This window comes from Patella vulgata, chromosome 3 (genome assembly GCF_932274485.2).
Source record: "Patella vulgata chromosome 3, xgPatVulg1.2, whole genome shotgun sequence".
NCBI lineage: Eukaryota > Metazoa > Mollusca > Gastropoda > Patellidae > Patella > Patella vulgata.
This window is the reverse complement of record NC_065881.2, coordinates 65,647,918-65,673,513: the sequence shown is the minus strand read 5'-3', so window position 1 is coordinate 65,673,513 and position 25,596 is coordinate 65,647,918. Positions and strand designations below refer to the sequence as shown.

General features: G+C 33.2%; 2 protein-coding genes across 2 annotated transcripts in view; both read right to left on the bottom strand.

Annotated features, from left to right (window-relative positions):
• Window positions 1–10,488, bottom strand: part of LOC126816890 (ras-related protein Rab-27A) — a 63,274-nt gene extending 52,786 nt beyond the window's left edge. The window contains exon 1 of the mRNA XM_050543690.2: window positions 10,342–10,488. The gene's annotated coding sequence lies outside the window, so the exon portion shown is untranslated. The remainder of the gene's footprint in view (window positions 1–10,341) is intronic.
• Window positions 10,489–12,759: 2,271 nt separating this feature from the next.
• LOC126816891 (AP-3 complex subunit sigma-2) lies at window positions 12,760–24,476 on the bottom strand. The gene is made up of 6 exons (XM_050543693.2): window positions 24,332–24,476; window positions 20,808–20,899; window positions 19,102–19,213; window positions 18,602–18,673; window positions 16,401–16,508; window positions 12,760–15,360 (listed from the first exon to the last, which is right to left on the bottom strand). The coding sequence occupies exons 1-6, from the start codon at window positions 24,398–24,400 to the stop codon at window positions 15,241–15,243; spliced, it is 573 nt and encodes a 190-aa protein (XP_050399650.1). The 5' UTR covers window positions 24,401–24,476; the 3' UTR covers window positions 12,760–15,240.
• Window positions 24,477–25,596: the final 1,120 nt, after the last annotated feature.

The following is a 25,596-nucleotide window of genomic DNA, read 5'->3' as shown; positions in this document are numbered from 1 at the left end:
CTAAAAACACAATTTTTCATACAATCAGGCGCCATATTTCTGGAAGTTACAATCCGATATGCACAAATATCAACAGTAACCAAGATCTTTAGGTTATAAACATGCATTTCAAGTTTCATCAAAATCGAATCCAAATTTGCGGAGTGGGGTGTCCATTTTGTCGGGCAGTTTTCGTCTGATTTTCACGAAATTCAACTCTACCAACAATACAGAGCAAAGGTGATATATTCAAACGTTTTTTTAAATCTGATAATAATTGTGACCTCTAGAGGGACCACAAACTAAAAACACGATTTTTCGTACAATCAGGGGCGATAATTCAGGAAGATATGATCTGATATGCGCGAATATCGAAAGGAACCAAGATCTTTGGGTTATAAACATGTATTTCAAGCTTCATCAAAATCGGGTGAACATTGTGACCCCTAGAGTCTCCATAAGCTAAAAACGTGACTTTTCGTACAATCCCGGGCCACAATCCATGAAGTTATGTTCTGATATATATGCAAATATCTTTTGGAGATAGACCTATATTTAAAGTTTCGTCAAAATCGGATAAAAATTGTAGAGTGTCCACAAACAAATTGTAGACGGACGGATGGACGGACAGGGGCGACGACAATATATGTCCACATGAAAATGTGGGTGGATAAAAAGCGCTCATCAGTCTTGACCTGTCATATTATGAGCAATAAGGCTCTATATATCATATTTCAAAATTTTTATTCACAAAAAAATGCAAAAAAAGATACAGGCTAAATTTAAAAAAGAAAGTGACCTTTTTTCTATGATTTGAGTATGATCAATATTCTGTTCTTTATAATCCATAATTCATCTCTATATCAAGGAATTATCAAAATAGTTTAAATATTGTACACATCCCAAGCATTACTAATGATTTTCTAGTCACCATATCAATTGTTTATAATATACATTTTGCAAAATTTCATCTTTCCTTTCATTAACTAAAACAAGTGCAAAATATTTTAAGTTGTTCTAAATTTTGCTTTTATGGTATCAATAAAACAATTAACATTTTTATATATAAAAAAAGATAAAGGAACTGCATAAAAGTCAAGTTTTATTACAAAGGTTCAGGTTCATTAAGAAACCTCCTATTAAAGCAATCAATAAAAGCCTCATGTACTCTGTGAGAAAAACCAGTAAGGTGTAAAATGTCTTCATATTACAAAAGAATGGCAATTTATTAAGAGATAAAAGATCATAAAATGTGACAAGCAAGAGTTCTTGGAAGTATCTTTTTCTCCTCTAAAAGCTTAATTATACATTCAGGTCAGGTTATAGAGCACCATGTCTATAGATGATTTTAGCCGATTACACAGAAAATGTACCTGATCAAGTACAGAATCAATGTTCTGTCACCCAAGCGTAGAAGGAGGTTTCAATGCTCACTTGAAACAAATTAGGTCATTTTAGGAATAACATATAGTACAATTTCATTTCAATAATTCGCTGCTATGTGGAGGTCTTAAGATGTCGAAGAAAAATGGGGGAACCCGGAGAAAAACACAATTTCAAAGTCGCAGTATTAATTTGCTGTTCATGTATGTGACTACAAATACAATGATGTTACGCCTTACGCATGTGTTTTGTGAAGATTTATTAGGAAGAACATCAAGAATATTGACAGTAACCAAGATATTTGGGTTATAAACATGCATTTAAAGTTTCATCAAAATTGGATCAAAATTATGACCTCTAGAGGGTACACAACCTTGATCTACCATATTTTTACACTATTTGCGTACGAGGGGCGATCATTTTGTCCAGCAGTTTTGGTCTGATTTCCACGTTATTCAAACTCAAGCGTCATAACAGTGTAACAGTGATATATTCAAACAGTTTTTTAAATCGGATAATAATTGTGACCTCTAGAGGGACCACATGCTAAAAGCGTGATTTTTCGTACAATCAGGGACATAATTCAGGAAGTTACGATCCGATATGTGCAAATATCGAAAGGAACCAAGATCTTTGGGTTATACAGTACACTTCAGGGAGAAATTCTAAATTTCCCCAAGGTCTGACCTAAGCGGAAATGAAAAATCGCGGACGTCAGTTAATCAATCCGCTCTGGCCACGCTCAAAATTCCGCTCTAAATTTCCTCTGCGAATTTAAATAAACCGCTGACCTCCGCGTTTATTTTAAACCGCCGCCCACCGTGAAATTTTAAAAAGTCGGACTTTCCACGCATGTAAACATGCATTTCAAGTTTCATGACAATCAGATGAAAATTGTGACTTCTAGAGTGTCCACAAGCTAAAAACGTGATTTTTCGTACAATCAGGGGCCATAATCCATGAAGCTATGGTCCGATATATGCCAACATCGAAAGGAACCAAGATCTTTGGGAGATAAACCTATATTTTAAGTTAAAATTGTAACTTGTAGAGTGTTCACAAACAAATTGTGGACGGACGTCCAGACAGGGGCAACGACAATATACCTCCACATGAAAATGTGAGTCCAAATCAATATAAAGTGAGAGGAATCCCAAACCATTTGAATAACATAAACTTAGATGGGATCGAAGTCATAATAAACTTGATACGGTGACACCAGTAGTAGGAGTGGTTAAAAACAAAGTCTTGGGTATCACAAAACCATCTTTATAGAATCTAATGTTGTGATACCCAAGCCTTTGTTTTTATCTAGATGAAAATGTGGGCGTATAAAAATCTACATGCATTATTCAAATGTTTGTACCACTATGTGTTATGCATGATTTCATCTGTTTTCTCTTCCATCATAACAACTTTATATAGTCTGGTAAATAATTAAGGATGCTTAACATTAACAGGTCTTCTAATTGACTTCAAATCAAAATCGTATAGACTTCACTTTACAACAACAGAAAATAAATTTTCAAGAAATATGGAGTCTTAAAGATACATTCTCATGAAATTCTTAGTTGTTTGCAATAAAAATATGTCAATTTTGGTATACATGGAAAGTACAGATACTCAACCTTATTAGAAAAATACTGAATTCCCTGAAGAAAAAACCACCAATGAGCTGCCTTCCCAGAAAAATTTCAAATATATCATAAATGGCTGACTGTCAGGTTGGGTTGTCATCTGCTTGACAGCACAGCGAGTGCTTGGTATTTGTTAATCAAATGAATAACTATTGGGAGAACAGTGAGAGACATAAATGTACAACAGTGAACAGACTCTGTTTTAACAGCAGAATAAGAAATAGGCAATCAATTTATGGTAAATGGACAGTGATTAAAGACGCTGAAAATGGATCCTCCGCATCAGTCAAATCATGTGACATAAAAGGATGTTTCAAATAGATTTGTATTACTTCATATAAAATGTTTTGAGGGGGATCTGAAGAAAACTTTTAATTGATAAATCAGTTTGAATATGTTTTTAGTTCAAAAATATCATCAAACCAAACAGTTTGTATGTAGGCCCAAGGTATCCTTAAATGGCATTTCAACAAAGACATGCAGTGATTGTAGTCCATTTAAGTGATTGCTATCCTATGTCATCATATGATTCTATGGAGAGAAAATGACCAAACTGGATACTGTAAGCTTGCTTATCCAAACTTGTTCCATTTTTAAATGGTTATTTATAATAGGTTTTTCTTCAATCAAAGTGCTGACATTAAGATTTCTTGTATGATACAATGTTTGGGAAATATTCCTTTTTCTTCGCTTATATCACTACAGGCCTGGGACTGTGCAGCGTAGTGGATGCTTACAACTTATATTTATGTTTGTTTGAAATGTCTGTTTATATTGTGTATCTTCTCCAATGTCCACACATTCATCTTGTGAAATTATTTGCATGTGGTGCTGTCCTCCTGCACTTACTAACAGAGATGTGTAATTAACAACAAAAATAAACCTTGACCAAGGTAATAGCATTGACACCGAATTAAATAAAACAAAATGTTCTGGATCCATTCACTTGATTTGATATTTGTTTATTTGGTCCACTGGCAGGAAAGCCATTGCCACCGAAAAAAGTCTACAATGTCTAACAAATACACAATTTTGAAATTTGTCTTCATGACACCTTCATGTATTAGAATAAATGCTAACACTTACATTCTTGCTCCTGATGTAAACAAAGTTAAAGTGTTGTTTCCAGTAGTGATGAAGAAAACGTTATAGAATTAAAAATTTCACAGTAATGTATGTGGAAGTTGGACTGTTTACTAATTTAAGTTTAAATTTTTTAACTTTTGCAGACGACTGTTTATAAAATCAGTTAATTCAAAAAATCTGGAGTTATGATTGTGGACAGAATTTCACTTCTTAAACAATGACATAAAACTATAATAAACTAATACACATTGTTTATCTTATTCTTAGTACCCAAATCAAAGGTTGTGTGCTTTGAAATAAATAATCTAATTTTATCTGTGAAATTTACAATATGTGTGGAGAGAGAGAGAGAAATGGGGTTTAATGTCCACTCAACACAAACTAGGTCATTTTGGGACTAACACATGGTTCAATGTTTATTTCAATACTTTGCTTGTATGAAAAGGGAGGAAACAGGAGGTCCCGCAGAAAATTCATGAGGTTGGATATGCGATCCTACTCCTTGTTGAACCATGGAATCGATACCACGCCAGTTGACTCAATGACAGAACTTATGATACAGCATGCACAGCAATCCATCCCCCCAACAATATTTGTGGATATTACTGCACAAATGGTTGAAACAATGAATGGTAGCTACATGTATTAGAATATAAACTGATGTCTATAGAAATAACAATAGACAAACAACTGTTTATCTTTCAAATGTTCTCACCATATAAAGATTCACAAGGCGATAGTGAAGTCCATAGATACAAACTTTCTCACAGTTGTGTTCAAATATTATGTCATGTTTTAAGTAATTTATGACGTCACAATACAATAACAGGCCATAAAAAATTCAGAGAGAGAGAGAGAGAGAGAGAGAGAGGGGGGGGAGGTAACTTCCACGACACAAACCACGTCATTTCGGGACTAACATGTGGTTCAATTTTATTTCAAAAATAAGATTTTTTTACTTTTCGATATTTTTCAATTTAATGAGAGAATATTATATGTCTGTATGGTATGATTGTCTTTTCCAGCTGCTCAGAGAGTTGGAAAAACTAAATATTTATCTAATGCAGAATAAAGTTCATACAAGGTCATAAACAGTGCAGTTATAGGCCTAATCTCATATTGCATTTGGGCAATTCCGCGAGTAACAGACTGACATTTGGAGCAGGTTTTTATTAGTCTGCTGTCCGCTTCAAATTCAAAAACAAATGATGGTGTAAAATATTTGGCATATTTATGTAGTTATCTTGCAGAATCATTTTAATACAAAACAGTGTTACATACTTTTAAAAAATTGTTCATTCACTGCTTCTCAAAGTCATGGTAACAGACTGACATTCTCGCAACCTAACAATGAAGGCACACTTACTCGGTGTTAAATTCCCGTGAAGTTTGTAGATTTACAAAAACTTTATATTTTGAATTGATATCATAGATGGGTATCCTTTGAACAAATATGAATAGTTTTCACTTGTGGCAATCATTTTCAAGATCAGAATTGAAATTACCATTGGTAACAGACTGACATGGTCAGTAACAGACTGACACCTTCTGATTGAAGATGATTTTAAAAAAAACAAAGTCAATTTTTCCTCAAAATCTTTTATGAATAAAATTAAATAAGTTTAAATATTTATGTGAAACAAAAAACATAATAAATAAAATAATTTAGTTTAAATTTAACAAAAATAATAAATAATGATAGGGTGACCTACGCACCTACAGAAATACAGTCAACCGCTGAAAGTTCGAGACTACCACTGAAGCGTGCAAATTCGCCGTGTCGAGGCCAACTTTCTGACAGTATGATACTATAAATAGCCATGGCACGTGCAATTCCCTACAAATCTATCAACTATTACAGCCGTAAAAAAATTATTGTTGACGATTTTGAATAGCAGTAAAATTAAGCTTCTTGGTTATTACAGCAGATTTAGAAATTACGTTCGTTTCATTTTTTAAATCGCTTTATCATTAACTGTACCGTTAAGAGCGGCATCTTTTGGTTTAGTACAAATAATATCTCAGAAACACTCGGGTTAGACAGGAACATGATACTAGCAGTAGTTTCATTTTACTTTTACAAGCTTCTTAAAACAATTGTTGAGCTAGCTAACGTGCTCATTTCTAAATTCAATTTCTTGTTCTAGCTTTCTGTTATGTTTCGTAAAAAAGTAGTCTTGATTATCCCGACCTGTCAATCAGCCCTAGAATGGTCGATAGACTGGTTAAGCGAAACTAATTTCAAAACAAGGGCACGTAACCTATCTTTTACTCAAAAGTGTCTGGATGTTATGGACGACACATGGAACCAGTTTTCAGTCTATTATTTATAGATGATTAATGGTCATAGCTTATTAAGTACAACATGATCGTTTATTTAGTGACTATAATTGTGTGAAACTGATTTGAGGCTTGGCATATATATAAATATTGTAGCGAAATTGTCGAGATATATGGAGATATTTATTTATGGTGGGTCACCCTAATAATGAATTAATTTATCACCAGAAAATAATTGGAGCATAGAAATCATTTCATTATAACTATAAGTTCACATAACAAAACTAGATAAGCGGCCAAAAGGCCTACAAAGGAAAAGAAAACAATAAGTATTATGCAAATTTCTTTATCATTGCCATCAGACTTTTTCACACCAGTCAATTGGACACGTCTGGAAACATCGATTCTGTCAAGATGAAATTGAATACCGCTGGATTTAAGTTTCAGCTAGAAATAATCATTGCAATGATAAATGTGGAATCGCAACTATAAATAAAACAATAAATGAAAAAACATTCCAGGTATGACTTTGATTTACTTTGACATTCAGATAATACGTAGCTAATGCAAATTCTGATTGGACTTACAAATATCCTTATACTTTTGATGAATGTGAGAAATTTCAGGAATTGTAAATGGCCCATTACCCAGTAATACTAAAGGACCATAAAATAAAAACTTAGTTTCAACTGTAGCAATATCATTTTTTGCTGGCCACTTATACTGGTTAGGGAATTCTTCATGCAGAAATTTTATGGTAACCATATTCTCATTCATGCTAGTGGAAACAACTCTACCAATATAAAAACGGTTGTCATAATACACAGCATAATAACGTTCTAAAATTATTTCCACAGATAGGTTGCAGACTTTTGATGCATTTTTTGAGAAAAAGTAGTGGTTAACCCAGCTAGTCGATGAAGAATATTCGGAATAAGTTACATAATTGACCTCTAGTACCTTAACACAATGCAATTTATGTGTTCCTGGTATTGCCAGAGAATTATTCCATCGTTTATCTAGTGTAGTTTTTATTTTATCTATGTCAATTTTATCTACATATTTTACATTTATCTTAGAAGAAATTTGATTGACAACATTAACAAATTCCTTGGCATTACTGATGCTCTGTCCACTTAAAGCAGCCAGTCGAGCTTTGCCCTTCACTTTGCCACCAATACCATCAACAGCCCCCTTACCATGAGATGTGGCAAAAAATTGCCATGCAACTGTAACATCATCAATATACGCTAAATTACAAAAATTGTATTTTTGCTTAAACTGACTGGCAGCCCCATCAGAAAAAAAGTGGACAGAATCAAAATTTACCTTCGTTTTCATGTCAGACAATATATTTTGAGAAAAAACATGTACAGAACATTTGTCATGGTTTAAGCTATTAGATATGAAAGCATAGGATGAGGTAGTAATTTCTGAATTCTGAACAAACCAGACAACTGCAGTAAATACTGTAATCTGGCTGTGGCTCCAATGAGCAGATTGAATTTCATTCTGTTCAAAGCAAGAAAAATTCTCTGAAAAATCAAGCTGAATAAAAATTTCATTAGGTTTAAGATTTCCATGCAATGCTTTAAAATAATGTGCTTGTTGACGCTTAATAAATGTGTGCCTAAGGAATACTGGTAAATTACTTTTCAAAATTTCAAAACAATCTCCCACAGTCCCAGTTATTTCTTCTTTTTGTATTGTATCCACAGAATTTGTCCACTGATTCCATTTACACTTTGTATCAAGTTGATTTGTAGATATTTTTATATGATCAATACCTGGGCAGTTCTCGCATTCTCCAAACATACAATGTTCTGATGACTGGTCACATACTACTTGGTCAATAAAACTTCTAAATTCATTACTAACGTGGCCATCATGTGCATTTAAAGTTTTCAATAGAAAACGAATGTTTTCATGAATTTTACATAAACAGACATTGTGGGGTATTTGTTTCTGTAGTAAGACGTGTGCTGGACGGAGTTCTGCAAACTTGGAAAAACTGACTTTTATATCTGGGAACTCTTGCAAAAAAAGCATGTGACATTCTTTCAAGTTAATCATCAAATATATCGTTTTTGTCTTTTATCTTTTTGACCATTATTTTCTACTATAACATAATCTTTAATGCCAGGTGCTTGCCATGACACAGAATCACCATTATAAAATTTATCAATTTTTGCCTTCACTTCGTTATCAATGCTTCTAGATGTTTTATTAGGCCCATTTGAACTAACATTTTTCAACTCCAATCCAAATGATTTAGCAACAGACGTTAAAATTGCAAACTTCTTAGCTGGTTCTGTAGGTAGAGATTTTATTAACTTTTTTCTTGCTTTACCTAGTGATTGTCTGGATGAAAATGGTGTGCTGGTGGAAGGAACATCCGTTGGATTATTACTGTATGAATTATTTAGTACATGTACCCTCTCTTTAGTTCTCTGTAATTGTTTGTAAAATTTATTTCTTTCTTTCAGCTCTTTTCTCTGCTTAGCTGACAACTGTGATCTTACTGTTTCATGTCGTATGCGGTCCTTTTCTTTACAATAAATGTATCTCCCCTCCGCTTTTAGTTTTTCACGATATCTTTTTTGTTTTTCAGCATTAGAGAGTGGCATTTTTTGTATTAAATGATGTAGGCTCAAAACCACTTTTCCACCAAAAATTTCCCGCCAAAAAGTTTGTTTACTTCCTGTTTGAATTACCCAGAATTCTCAAGAAATGTCAGTCTGTTACTGTCAGTCTGTTACCATGGGTTAGGGGGAGAAATTTAAGTGACATGTCTCTTTTCTTTTTATATATAAATAAAAGATGGGTTGAATTCAGAAGATATTCACATTTTTATTGGTTCTGACAAAAAATAAATTACTGTAGACAATTTTTTGAATTTTTAGTAACAGACTGACATCAATATAATAACATACCGGTACATTGATGTCAGATTTTCTACTTGAAAACATGGTCTATTATCAGCATTCTGATTTTAATTTACAGGAAAATCATATATAAAACACAATTTCATTAATATTTTACATAGTAAGATTTAGGAATATGGTAAACTGGGACATTAAAGCGAAATGGTAAAAATCACAATGTTTGACTGGGATGTCCGTTATATGTAAATAAGCTCAGTCTGACTAAAAAGAACAGGAGTAACTAAAATATAGCATTTAAATGCTTTTTTTTGGTACCAAAAACATTGGTGTATCTTAATATTTCAATTTTACCACTTGGGTTGACATTTTCACGGTTGCCCATTTACATTATATCATAAACTATAAATTTTTCCTCAAATTTTATCTAAATCTACTGATGAAATATTGTCTCAGCGTTTGCATAAACTATCAATTTTCATTTGTGACTAATTTTTACCAGTTGCCTTATGATTTCAGTATTCCACTAATACTTTAATCATATAAAAAAAATGTCTTAGTTTGTCTTAGTCTTTACTTTCACTTTGTTTGACATTTTGTTTTAAAATATTGAAGACTCAACTCAAATCATTGCAAATCGAAATGTATTTTTTTTACTCACCAACGAAGATTATGGTAAGTACAGAACAATCAAACCCACATTTAATATATAACAACAAAATGGAAAAGGAGAGGACTCACAGACTAAGAAAAAGATACATAAAAATCAAAACACATTAATTATAAATAATAATAGTAATACTGTAGCCGTAGGTAACCTATGATCAAATCAAGCGAATAACTGTAAGCGTCCACTGAGGAAGACTGGCTGGCTGAGCAAAAAAGTTCACGCGCATAATATGACGATATGTACGTATTCCTCTGTGACTGATAAGATAAGAAATGAAAATAATAACCAGGTACAGGAAGGCCTGTACACAAGATAGGCCCTAATTCGCTCAATTATTGTGCTTGAGTTTCAAGAAGAGTTTTGTTTGTGAATAAATATCTTAGATCAGATGTCGTTAATACTTAATAAACATAATGAAACTTACCGACTGTTTTTTCTGGGATCGACGCCACGATTTTTGTTCTATTTTTAATGTGATTCTACTACACCCATGAACACTAATCTGACACTTATCTCCCCAAGTAAACAAGTAAAAGTAAATAATCAAACCGGAGAACAACAACCAACTACTTCCGGTATCTCTGTCAATCATGAAAGGTGCTTGTTACCTGATTGGTCAGCATATAGGCACGTAATGTAGTCTTAAAAGAGCGCGAATATTTAAAGGGCCGCCAGCGCCATTGTGTACACTCCATTTTAACGTTGCATATTTTATATAGATTTTTTTTTTATTATTATTATTATTATTATTATATACCTTGTTTATGCTTCTTTCTTAAAGTAGCTAAGTCTCTAACTCAATATCATCCAAAATCTTCAACATTGAAAACACAAATTATTTGTCAATTTAAATCAACATTGTTGATGCTGGGATCTTACTGGAAAAAGATGGGCTTCTGATATCCAATATTTAAGACAAAATAAACACGAATCGTTTACCATAATGCGTTTCAGCCCCAGTTCTAGCAAGAGACTCGAGGAACGAGGCTAGACATATTGCACCAAACCAAACAGTGTGTGTAGACTGGAATAACCAGGCGCTAGAAATTTGCATTCGATTGAGACTGCAGGCTTATTTCGCGGAACATAACTGATTTGAAATTAGAGTAAAAATGGAAACCATTGAATGTATATCAGTTTATATACATTCATATTACAGTATTATATGATTTGCAACCCACTTGTGTCGATTTCTAGGTCCCATATGTTAGCGATTTAGCTCCTTTAATGTGAACAGTTTTAATTAAATCAACGTGTCCATAATATCATATTCTTACATAGATTAAATGTATTGGACACTAAAATTGTAATAAACAACAATTTTCAATCTGTAAATGTACATCTGTTATTATTATATTTATAGGCCTAATATCATTGTCAGGGAGAGTTAATGTAGCTAACTCAGTATCATCCAAAGTCTTTGACATTGAAAACACAATTTATTTATCAATTTAAGCCAACATTGATGTGGTGATCTTACCAGGAAATGATAGGCTTCTGATATCCAATATTTAAGAAAAATCAAATATTTTAGTTTTACCATACAAGAATCGTGTAGGGCCTACCATAACAATGTGTTTCAGTGCTATTTGTAACAACAAGGGACTCGAAACACAAGGCTAGACATATTCCACAAGTCATGTCAAACGGTGACATCTGGAGAGCATGCACAATAAATACTATCACTGACTATCAGTGTAGACTGTAATAACCAGATATTAGAGATTACCATTCGATTGAGACTTCTCACGTATTTCGCCGAACATAACTGATTCGTAATTAGAGTTTAAACAGAAACGATTGAATGTAAATCGGTTTATATTATATACATTCATATTACATTATTACATGCGTTGGGACTTGCGACCCATTTATGTCAATTTCTAGGTCCCAAATATAATTAGCGATTTAGCTCCTTTAAATAAAGCTATGTCACACACACTCATCACTTTTGTGTGCGATAGCACCCTGGTGGAAGCGGACATTATAAGCCCCATGAACAAACTTTCACCACTACAGATGCAGACATAAACACCATCAGCTGCTACTACTGCATTCACCAAGATATAAAATATTGTTTATTTCACATCAGTCTAATCTAAGAAGCCCCACATATGACAAATCCCAACACTTTCTTGTTTATAATTTCAGGCCAGTAGCCTATCTGGCTTTTTAAATAAATATCACCAAGAATTTTGTACTGCATTGCATCATATCCTTGAGCTTAAAAGGTCAAAATGTTCTTAGAAAGATAACGCAAAGCACATTCATAATTTACTATTTGAAAATTTGGAAAATAGATGGGTTTCTTTCTTATATACCCTAATCAACGGCCCCAGTACTGTAAAGACCTTTATTCAATTTTGACCTATTTAAGCACAACCAAGGCCTGAATAAACACATTTAAAGAATGTGCTCACTTGTAATGAAACAATTGCAGATTATCATTTCTTTATTTAGCTAAAGCCTAGCTCACAACCCACTGTACAGGCTACTGGGGAAATTTTAGTAAACCTGTGTGTAAGACTAGAAGATCGCAGACTGGCTGTAGAGACTTTTGGTCCTGCATATACAAAATTTCCACCCGGTTACTTGTGATTGGTCTACGAGCTACCAAACCCTACGACCTATGCGTGTCAAAACTAAATTAACGTTGGTCCCATATGTTTTAGCAAGATTACCTTTGATTCGATTATAGTCTCTATATAAGATGTAATCTTATAAAAAAAAAAACAAGCCACCAGTGCAACTTCTAAACAATCCTTGAATTCTGTCATTTCAAACTGAACACTGATCCAATAATATAAGAAGGATCACTCTTCGTAGCAAAAAGAAAAAGTAATATATTCAACATATTATTTATTCACATTTTATAATCTTTATTTTTTACAATAGCCCATATTGTTATGTATATACCCTATGTGGAAATGCTTACTGTTGATTTAGCAATTCAAATATTTCTATTCATTGATGCACAAATACACTATGTACAGATACTTAAAAATCAATGTTTGATAGAGGTCAAAATTTATTCTTGTCCTAAAAACAAACCAGATATGCAAATTATATTGAATCATGCGTTCATATCAGTATCAACACTATCAAATGTGAACTTTCTCATACTGAATAAGTAAGTTAAATACGGATTAAATAAATACTTCAGTACCGACATCGAATAGAAATAATAATCTATAACATTCACTCATTTCACCAGTCAACCATGAAAATAACCATGTTTATATCTGATAACAATCTATGTAATACAACATGAATCAACAACCATTCATTTATCACACTAAACAACAAAACAATAATCAGTGAAATATTTTTCATGCATAATAATCTTGAAAACCCGAAAATATTTCAATATTTCTTTACATTACAATATAACCACATCTGTTACTCAGTATGAATTAGTTATAAAATTTCAACATATATAAAGTGTGAGAATTATGTATTTGAAATATTGATTTTAAATCGTACTATGGTACATTTATATTATTTTGTATTACCTCCCTTTGAACAAACTGGGGATTACCTACTGAATGTTCCAGAAATGCATCTTTTTATATCCTTCAACTGATGACTATTAAGTAAACACAAATATTTCTTGCAAGAATACATGTGCCAACTGAATATTTGGAGCATTTTAGAAACACCCACTACATTACACCCAATATATATAAATCATATAATTCGGAATGGAATAAATTGTGATTGTTTGTTAAGGGAAAAAGATATGAATATCTCTAAAATATAGTGGATAACAATCGCCAGTGAGCATAAGGCTGTGTTAAATTGATTCTTTGTTTGTTCTCGCTCCCACAAAAAAAAAAAAAGTTAAAAACTACTAAAAAAATATAAGAAAGATTATTATAAAGACAGACACTATCATACTGTGACCCTGAGTTACCATTTTTTCATTGGCGAACATTACCATATACGTCATTATTATTCATGTAGTTTCCAATCATATAGTGTACTAAATTACGCACGACTTACAAAATGACGAGCGGCACTATTATTTCTTTAAAGATGAATAATGTACATGGATTTGTTTATCGTGACTTGAATCTGATTGGGATACCAAGTACTTGTCACTCTTAATAATCCACATCACACATTATCCATAGGTACACAAATACTTTCAAATCATTTCGACCTTATTTTGATCCATATGAATATCATGATATAGGCCTAAAACAGTTTTATTTCTTTGACATCGGCAGGATTTAAAATTCTTGCGAATCCTGAATCTGCTTTGGCCGTGTCAGTGACTTGAAGATTCATAACCATGTGGATTCTACCAAGTAGAAAATGTACCCAAATTCAATGCTTTATATTTAAAATAAGACGTTGAGAAATGTGTTGAATTCCAATTCTAAAATATCTGTGATTGAATATCAAAACACAACTACAATTCACACCTGTGCATATGTCATTTATTCTATTATTAACCACATGTGAAGGACATCTTATACCCCATAGAATTTGTTCTCACATCCAGACTATACGCTAAAAATTATAATTATAAAAAAATATCCTGACCAAATTTTTTTGACATTTCGACATTGTTTTTTAAATGTTTAAATACACAATACAATGAGCCTTTCGCCTTTCAATTCGAGCCACAATATTTATTGTGGTGCCATTACGGTATTAGTAGAATTAGGTCACCTTAATTGATTGTGAATTCACTCTATCAAAGTACGGTTATTTTATATTTTAAAAACTTAAAACAAAGCTACTTGGTATTGAATTTTAGTTATTAAATTTATTGAAGTTAAATATTGTCTTTGTCTTTTACCTTCACAGTAAAGGGTTATTACAACTAATTAAGATTATATTATAAGTAAAAAGTACATCACCCTTAGACTAGATAGTATTACAGCATGCTAGAACATTTTGTTTTGAAACCCACTACCGCACATGTTTGCCAGAGTGGGCAGGAGAAACAAGGAATCAATTCAACACGGCCTGAACTGAAACAATATTTTTAATAAATCGAAATGAAACTTTTCAAATGCAACAAGCATTTTGAATATCAATATTATAATATTCAAATGCGCTGATTACCAATTATTTGTATCATTTATGCTAATATAAAACCCCTAAAACAAAATCCAAATAATCAGCAACAATTCTTGATTCCATAAAGTTAAAGATATAGTTTCAGAGTATCATTTTTGGTAAAACCATCTTGTTCTTCCTTTCAAATGTTCCATTTGGCATCAACCAAATTGATGTATCCACACTATTCGCACCAATGGAATTTTCAAATATCCAAAAGTCATGTTTAAATAATAATCTAATTAACTGAACACTAAAACTTTAAATTTCCAATAGATGGTAAATCTGGTAATTTAATGTCTTTTATTTTTTGTGGAATGTTCATTTCTTTCACAGCAGAAACAGCTCTAGCAGGAGCAGCTGCTATACCAGCCTGATAATAAAAAAAAAAACATCATAAAAATCATAAACAGAAATATTGGTCTAGAAGATATGATTTCTTATTAGCAGTTTATGCTTTACTTTTGTTTTAGTACCACACTATATAGTGTTGATATAGCATTTATACAATTATGCATTGTACATCTTTTGAATAACATAGCTGCACTATGGAATAACTATGGAAAAGTGTAATGAAGTGTTATTTGCCTGTCGCTGTTTGTCAGTTATTCCCGAACTCAAACAGGTCATGATTTGTTTATGACTATAATATGTTTTTCAGATAATTGTTCTTCATATGATATACTTTCTTACAGATCACCCATGTTGTGCTTCATCGTGATTTTCCGACGTGGTTTCCCCTTGTCAGTGGTGCAGAACGGAGGGCCTGACAAGGACAGCTGTCTAGTCCTTCAGATGAAACGAAAAAACCGAGGTCCTGTGTATACATTGAAATGCATGTAAAAGATCCCTTGGCAGTTGGAATTCAATATAGCACACTGATTGGCGTATGCCCGTCTTCATTAGCCCAGTATAGGAGCAGAACAGTAGGACGTTAAACCCCATTTCATTTCATTTCCCATGTTGTGATGTTACAACCCTATCAAAAATAACCTAAAAATTACATGAAATGAATATTTCTCTCAAATACCATTTTTAGAATTTTTTTTTTTTACTTTCTTAATAAAACTAAATCAAACTATCAATTTGTCAATATTCTTTACACTTTATCATCATTAGACAATGTAGACATTGTTTCAGATAAAATTAATACTTAACAATCTTATCCTACCCAGTTCAAAGTCAAGGAATATGTCACTGTAATCTATCTGTAACTAATATACAGTAATAGTCTAATGTCCTATTTATTGCATTTTCCTCAGATCACAATCTAGTAAACCAAAACAATTTGATCATTTTGGAACAATCACACAACAATGTATGTTACATCTGAAAAAAAAACTAAACAACTGGTGGCACATGTAAGTAAATGAAACCAAATACTGAGAGAGAGAGAGAGAGTAGAATTTATACCTCTTGTTTTTCCATTTTATTTTGTTCTTCTATTCTAGTTAATATTTCTGTCATATTAGTTTCTAATACCATACCACCCATTACCAACTCTTGTAATATATATAACACCTATACAAAATCAAACAAGCCAACAGTGAGGCTGATGTCCCCCGCCGAAATAGGAAAATAATTAGAGGACACATATAAATTTATCACAAATTATCTTTTACAAAGTATTGAACAATCAAACAGTATATCTTTACTTATAGTCTAACAATCAAAGTAGGAGAGTTATTGTTTTCCAAAGTCTCGACCAATCAAATTGCGTATCGCTCTGCTTACCCTGAGCAGAAAATGCTCATTATCAAACTTAGTCAAGGTATTACTGTAATGAAACTATACACCAAGTTTCATCAATCTCACTAAATTAGAACTAAAGTTATCGTGTCCCAAAGCATCAACCAATCAAATTGCTTATCTCTGCTTACCCTAAGCGGAAAATGCTCATCTTTGAACTCCATCAAGGCATTAACCTAATCAACACATACACCAAGTTTGAACATTCTAGCTCAATTAGGAAGAGAGTTATCGTGCCCCAAAGTATCAACCAATCAAATTGCTGCTTACCCTGAGCAGAAAATGCTCATTATCAAACTTAGTCAAGGTATTACTGTAATGAAACTATACACCAAGTTTCATCAATCTCACTTAATTAGAACTAAAGTTATCGTGTCCCAAAGCATCAACCAATCAAATTGCTTATCTCTGCTTACCCTAAGCGGAAAATGCTCATCTTCGAACTCCATCAAGGCATTGACCTAATCAACACATACACCAAGTTTGAACATTCTAGCTCAATTAGGAAGAGAGTTATCGTGCCCCAAAGTATCAACCAATCAAATTGCTTATCTCTGCTTAGCCTAAGCGGAAAATGCTCATCTTCGAACTCCATCAAGGCATTGACCTAATAAACACATACACCAAGTTTGAACATTCTAGCTCAATTAAAAGTTATCGTGTCCCAAAGCATCAACCAATCAAATTGCTTATCTCTGCTTACCCTAAGCGGAAAATGCTTATCTTCGAACTCCATCAAGGCATTGACCTAATCAACACATACACCAAGTTTGAACATTCTAGCCCAATTAGGAAGAGAGTTATCGTGTCCCAAAGCATCAACCAATCAAATTGCTTATCTCTGCTTACCCTAAGCGGAAAATGCTCATCTTCGAACTCCATCAAGGCATTGACCTAATAAACACATACACCAAGTTTGAACATTCTAGCTCAATTAGGAAGAGAGTTATTGTGTCCCAAAAAGTGTGACGGACAGACAGACGGACGGACAGACAGACGGACAGACAGACGGACAGACAGACGGACGAACCCATTTTAATAGTCCCCTGCTTTCTTCGAAAGGCGGGGGACAAAAATAAAAATTGATATTACATCCTAGAGTAATCACAGTTTAACAAACAATCTAAAACAATATTTCTATCAACTGATAAATATTTCAGGATATACATGTATAATTATTGGCATATACAAGGCAATAATTGATTGATAATATCAGCAATTCCTGAAATATGCATGATTAGGTTCCCGTATTTGGAGGCAGATCACCACTAATTTTCCCAATGACTTCGTCAATTCTGGTCTCTTTGCTTGGCTCAACTTTTTACCAAATTTCTGTTGGGCTGAACACTTTTCACTACAGATAGAGCGACAAATGATCATGTCTTTGATCCAGATTTTGTATGAGGTTAACCAATGAAATTTTCAGATAAACAAACTTGTAGTAGCATACTAAAAACATATAACTATCCACCAAACATATCACGGTAGCCAACCTCATTACTCTGTTAGCCTTCCACCTCTTAGTCATGAGTATTTACCAAAACCTCGCAGAAAATGTTAATTCAAACCCTCTTCTTTCATTGTAGACCAAATAATCCCCATGGAAAAGGGAAGAGAGAGAGAATTGGTATAAATAGATGAACTACTATTTGTGGGTATCAAGGCGGTGATATGTAATGGTGGTCTGCCACCATTGTAAATGTGGAGTTACTCCCCTTACAACTTAGGATGTATTGCACTAATTGTCAGCGATATCTTCCTAGCTGGCAGTGGACATAAAACCCTAAGTAAGAAGAAGACATCATCCAAAGTGCTAAAGAATCTTATTAAATTACTAAATAAAATATCTTAAAAACAATCGTTACCTTATCCACATGGAAAATGAGATCCAATTCACAAACATTTTCGAAACATTTATCCAGTGTTTCAACAAAAACCTGAAAAGAAAAATTGTCAATAATGTTTTACAGAAGTAAAGCATTTCTTTGAGAATAATTTTGCTATTTGTTGGACCCATAAAGCATTTTGTACATATGATGTAGAAAATATGAAATTGCTAAAATAAATTATGTAAGTCAACTGGTTATAATTATCTGTGACGGAAAACAATTATAATGGCTACATATTAAAAAGACAAGAGACCTTAAAAGGCCTGCATACACTAAGGATTTGTTCCAGGCAGTGGGATTCATCTACTTACCTATACTGAGCTATATAACAGAAGAAGACTGATTCGCTAAACGGATTTCTATCTGACATTGGTTGGGTCGGCATCTGTCCATTATACTTTTAGTCAACAGCACATGTAATATATGTTAATGGGTACTAGTTTCAGTCTTTAAAAATTAAGTGAAAAATACAATACCTGTATTAAATCTAAAATGCCCAATTCACTTTCTGATGAATCAACACAAAACACAAAATATAAAGTAGCATAATGTCTGTAAATCAGTTTATAATCAGATCCTCCAATTAACCTGTTAAAAAATATGTTTACGATTAAAGATACATTCCTGCGTACAAACTGGGTGATTTAATGGTATATATGGACTAAAAACATATTCAAACTAATTAATTTGTCATAATTTTGCTTCAACATTGTAATTGCGAAGGAATGCCCTGCTATAAAAATTCAATCAAACCAGGTCATGTTTACGTCACGTGACTTACCTCCCTTGGAAGTCAGAGGAGAATTCAATGCATACATAAGACGATGTTGTCTTTAATCGCTTACTATTTATTACAAATATCGAATCCTAATTAAATTCTCGGATTATCCACTACCCGCGTCTCTTTCAGTCATTTTTATCTCAGAAAGTGTTGTACGTCTAACTCTTCATAAAGTTTATCAACTTGTAAATCAAGCGCTCAATGTTCGTGTGTGACCTTTGACATCACCCATGCATAAATTCCTAATCATCGGGCTGTCGATTAGGGGAACCCTTACACATTTTTGTTCTGTATACGTTCCATGAGTATTTTTCGGGGAATCTAGTATTTTTCTAGTAAGATTGCTGATTACACTATTTTGCCCTATTACACTATTTTGCCTATACCATTTATTTAGGACTTCGAATTTTGTCTAATGGTTTAGATTGTTCGTACTTAGTTTTATTTTATTGGATATCTCTACTTTCCATACATGTATATACCAAAATTGCCATAATTTCATTGGAAATAACCACCCGATAAATACTTTTCTGGGAACTTATCTTTAAAGGGCTATGGCTCTTATTTTTTGGAACCATAAAATCAACGATAATGGGTCAAAAAGTACATGTTAATGTAATATGAGTGTATGGGAGTGATTTATATGCAATTTTTAAAAATAATTATTGTAATTACTAATCAATTATGTTCGTTAAAATACCGGAACAGTCAAAATTGAATGACATCATTTTTTAATTATTTTTTTGTGAATCAATCATTACTGCCGCAGTGTCTTGTAGGATATGATTTGCTCTGTTCATTATAAATGGCTCTCGAAACCACAACGGCAAAATAACAACATCAATATTGATTGAAATGGACGAATTCTAATTCATATTTTTAATTTCAAATATTATGGAAAATAATGAGTTAGAGGTTTGGCTCCTTTAAGCTTTCAAGAGTTTTTTGCTACTTCTTCAAGAACACATTTCTTTTACAACACACCTGAGGTCCTGTGAAAACATTCTCTACTTCGTTCATGTTTGCACAAATCTTTCATGTTGAAAGAATTTAAAGCAACAATGTTGAATCAGTTCTTATTTAAATGGCTTCATAATACTTATTTTCGGGTAAATCAATCTTTAGACCTACAATTTGGATAGAGTTGTTATTTTTACATGATATCGTTGATTACTTGGCCTGTCAATCAATAATAACCTGACCCCTCTTAATACATGTATACTCAGCTATATAATCAGCTATTCGAACAATTTCAACTTGCAACGAGAGATCTGAATTGGGGAAAGATACAATGAACCTAATTATTTGTCATAAAAGTGATTCCCCATGACAAGACTTTTTATCTACTAGTATTAACATTTATAAACTGTCATTTTATAAGTATAATCAACATCCACTTACGTTCCGCCTTCTAAAAAATTACAAACATTATCTTCTCTTTTAGACACCAGATGAAACGTTTCCCGCACTATTTGATGTTGCATATCTTCGGGCTGAAATAAATGAATGATGATTATTTTTTAAATACAACTTTAAACCCATAAATACACAGCAACATAATTGAGTAACAGATCCTCGCATCCAAGCAAAAGAAAACTCAATATAATTTTACATTTTTGACCAATTTAGATGAAACTTAAAATATTGACCAATTTAGATGAAACTTAAAATATGCCAAAAAATAGACGGTGTATCAACCCATACACCTTGAAAACAAGGTATATAACTATTACTTAATTACACAATTATACAATTATATTTCCATGAGATATGGTCGCATTCTCCATTCTCTGATGCTTGTGCCCGAAAAAACTGAAATACATTGCCCGACAAATGGACGGTTCATGGAATCCGGGAGGTTGGGGGGTGGGGGATATAAGTTCTCCCAAAATAGTATTTCTACTAATATATCTTCATTACAATATTTTCACTCCCTTTACAGTATTATTTAGTTTTGACCATATCTATTTTAGAGAGAAAACTACATTTCTGTAGATGCTATGTTTCAGGTTAAATATTTGTTAAACCTTTAGCCTCAAATCCTATCTGAAAAAAAGTTAAACTTATATAGGTCCTAGTCTGTAGTTAAATCCTATTCAGTTTATCAAATAAATTCTTTAAACAAAATACTGTTATCAATGATTAATGATATTTTCCATAAAGGGAAATAATTCCTTTTACCATTAAATGGATTTCCGAAATTCTGTATGTTTCCCTGTCCTTTATGGTTTCTGCATTTTGCTTTAAATCAAAATTTAACCAATAGCATATTCTTTGCATAGGATGAAGGCATCTGGTGTTTTCACCAGTATTTAATTTTATGTCAACTTCACAATATTGCTAGTATAAATATAGCATTTACTTGACAATTATCATCTGGCCCAAAATTAAGTTAGTGCAAACTTTTTGCTTGGAACTCTCTGGATTTGTATTCCTGGTGTTATAAGCTTTCCAAAAATGTATAGTTTGTTTATTTGGGAGGACCATGTAGCAGAACTTCACGCTAGAAATTTTGGCTGCAGGCCCAATTGTATATAAATTGATTTACATTCAATAGTTTCCGTTTTGACTCTAATTTCAAATCAGTTACGTGCAGCAAAATACGTCATGAATCTCAACCGAATGGCAATTTCTAGCATCTGGTTATTCCAGTCTATTGCGGATGCTCTCCAGATAAGATATGGCGTGACCATTTGACATGAGATGTGGAATATGTCTAGCCTCGTTCTTTCTGGTCACTTGTTACAAATGACGCTGAAACGCACTATGGTACACGATTCGTGTACCAATTTTGTCTTAAATATTGGATATCAGAAGCCTACCATTTCCTAGTAAGATCACAACATCAATGTTGATTTGAATTGACAAATAATTCGCGTTTTCAACGTGTAAGACTTTAGATGATATTGAGTTAGAGACTTCGCTACTTTAACTTTGGTTATTATAAATTTACCTGTGTGTCTGAAATCACCTCCCGTTAAATAAAATCCATTGTACAACTAAATATCCCAACGAATGAAAGAGCTCTCTCTTGTAAAATTGAAATCATCACAAACCTTGGTCATCGAGAATTTAAAAAATGGAAGCTAATTACGTCACTTATCGGGGGGGATAGATCATTTTGTACAAGGGGTGGCCGCAAGGCTTCTCTATCGTAGCGGTGTCTGGCTCTTTTACGACAATTTAATTTTTTTTTTCCATGAATAAGCTATTGCTCTCAGACCCATGCAGTAATGAGGTTGGGAATTTACAAACATAAATAATAGTCCGTTATTTTGTTTCCGTCTTGTATTAATTATTTTATTAGAGAGTAGGGTGGGATATTTCTTTTGTACACAGACAGGTACTGAACAAAAATAACGACATTCATTTTATGGGCCTTGAATCTCACCGTTTTGAATATCTTTAATATTTCCTTCAATTAACCTCGGCAATCTGCTGTAGCCAAGGTAAATCCGTAAATATCAATGCATTTTACATTTTCCTCGGCAAAATCAATAGTCGTTGAATATGTATATAACGTTATTTTATTTTTAAAATACCAAACATTATTTATATCAACAGATAATACCGCACATCGGTTTAATTATTGACAGATAGTTACATTTCTTTCTATTTCTCTTTGTATATTATTTCCATTGTGCAAAAACTGTTAAAAATTTATAATTGTGTGTCTCGGTAATACAATTAATTTCTGAAAATCCTGGCTTCATTTTGAAATTCACAGGGCAATGTATTAATCACAAGTACAACTCCATTTTGAAATCCATGGAGAATGGAATTTTCCGATGGTATTTCTTAGATCGCGATCATGCCCCAGCCAATCAACGTTTTGAATTCTAGTTCCCATGCCATATGAGTTATTCTGTATGCAACACAGATGCACAAGTTTTTCCCATGGTCTGAATAATTAACACACAAGACCAAATAATGCACACAATCTGCGATGCCTCTTTTGACGAGTGATTTTTTGTTTTAAATACATTTTTATAAAGACGATAAATGTTTAGACATCCTGAACTATTCTTGTCATGAATGTTTCGATTTAAGTATCTGTCGAATAAACAAAAATAACATAATATTATCTGGAATATTATTGACACGCTCTACAGTCAGAATGTGAATAAAATATGAAAATTATTGAGAAGCGGTGACCTTTTTTTTGATATTTCATATGGTAATCATATAACTTTGAACATGAACTAATAACCACAAAGCATTGGGATTAGACCCCATTTTGATGACCAACTAAAATTATAAAGTGTGTTTATTATAAATGTTAGCCACAAAGTTGCTTATAATTTATAAATGACAGGGATGTAATAAAGTGTATAAAAATATGCATAATATACATGTACAGGGTATTTACAATTATGGGGTAATGATGATGTGAAAAGCAATACGAGTATCCGTGTAATCAGTGATATATTGTGATTGTGACAGAATTTAGTAGACTGACAATTAATTGTTTCCGAATTAATGTTATTGTCCAAACTCAAACGATCGGAAAGGTCGCGCGTTGTTGTGATTGCAACACATGTGATTGTCAAAATTTGTCAACCTTTACCCCCTTTTAACATCTTACGATGGTTTAGCTCATCACGTGACGTGTGCAATGTTGTCATTAACACAGCCGAAAATACAACCAAAAACATTGACTTTTGAAGAGAGAACTTTTTTTTCGTTGGGATATTTAATTGTGCAATGGATTTTATTTAACCGGAGGTGATTTCAGACACATAGGCAAGTTCTTAATAACAGTTATTAAGTAGTTTGTGCATAATAAATAGAAGAAATCCGTTTAAAATTTACGACGGTTCAGGCAGTTCAAAGTTGTTTGTTGAGTCTGAATAGTCATAAATAAACCATTCTCAGTCTCACGATGAGTTCACTGAAATCCAGAAGAATGGGGAAACAAAACTCACATAGTATTCGTAAAATTTGGTCATCCTCGCTTTTCCATGATTGTTAAAGACTAAAATAGCTCTTATCATCTTTAATTTTAAAACCAGATAGATATCATTTATTCAGACTTGTTCCACGAAAACAATCTTTTGCTCTGAATTCCTTTTCCGGTTATAGTCACAATCAATAAGTCTTTTGATCTTATACCCGTATTATGTATGACAATCAGGACCAATCAACGCCCACTTTAAGGGAGATAACTCCGTAAATAGATGAAAGGGAGACAGACCACCATTAATTTCCCCATTGACTTCATTGTTAATTCTTGCCTATTTGCCCGACTCCAACTTTTCCCCAAATTTTCGTTGTTCTGAATGCTTTTCACTACAGACAGAGAAACAAATGGTCATGTCTTTGCACCAAAATTTGTATGAGGTTGACCACCAAAATTTGGAGATACACAAACTTGGAGATGCATACTTAAAACATGTAACTATTCGCCGTACATATCTGGTAAGCCAACCTGATAACTCTGTTATCTTTCCGCATCTAAATCACGGATATTTACCAAAACCTGGCAGAAAACGTTAATTTAAACCTCCTTCGTCCATTCTAGACCAAAAAATCAACAGATATGGGCATGCCAAAGGGGAGAAAAGAGACACAGAGAGAATTGCTATAAATAGACGAACTACGGGTACCGAGATGGTGAAATTTAATGGTGGTCTGCTTCCAAAGGACTTCGACTAATAAAACCTCCAAAATAGAAAAAGAAATAACATGAAAGTTAACGGGGTTTAACGTCCTACTTTTCTGCTACATCCGGGCTAGTGAAAACTGGCATACGCCATACAGTGTGCCATGGGCCTGCTCTTATATCGAATTCCATCTGAAAGGGCTCTTTTACGTGCAGGGGGCCTTGGTTTTTCATACCACCCGAAGGGCTAGGTGCTGTTTATTTCAAGGCTCTCCTGCCCTAATATAGGCCTACCACTGACAAGCTGAAACCATGCTGGAAAATTACACAGCCAGCACCGGAATCGAACCTAGTACCCCCCCCCCCCCCAGGTTACTGAGCCAGTCCCTTAAGTGGGTCACCGCGGCACCCCCTTGATAGTTTTCAATGTCAAGCCAATGTTATTCCTTGTCCTATGACATTTTCTAGCGCGATATTACTAAAACAGAAGTTTCTATTGCGCTCTTCAAGCTTTCTCTATTGAACTATGGAACGCTTCAGTAAACAGGAACGTTTTAGCTGAGATTTAAATGCATTTAAGGAGGCAAT

Coding starts and splice junctions, on each gene's coding strand:
- LOC126816891 (XM_050543693.2), bottom strand. CDS start 24,400: ATGATAAGAGCTATTTTAGTCTTTAACAATCATGGAAAAGCGAGGATG. Junction 20,900..24,331: donor CCAAATTTTACGAATACTAT/GTGAGTTTTGTT, acceptor CATTTATTTCAG/CCCGAAGATATGCAACATCA. Junction 15,361..16,400: donor ATAAAATGGAAAAACAAGAG/GTATAAATTCTA, acceptor TTTTATTATCAG/GCTGGTATAGCAGCTGCTCC.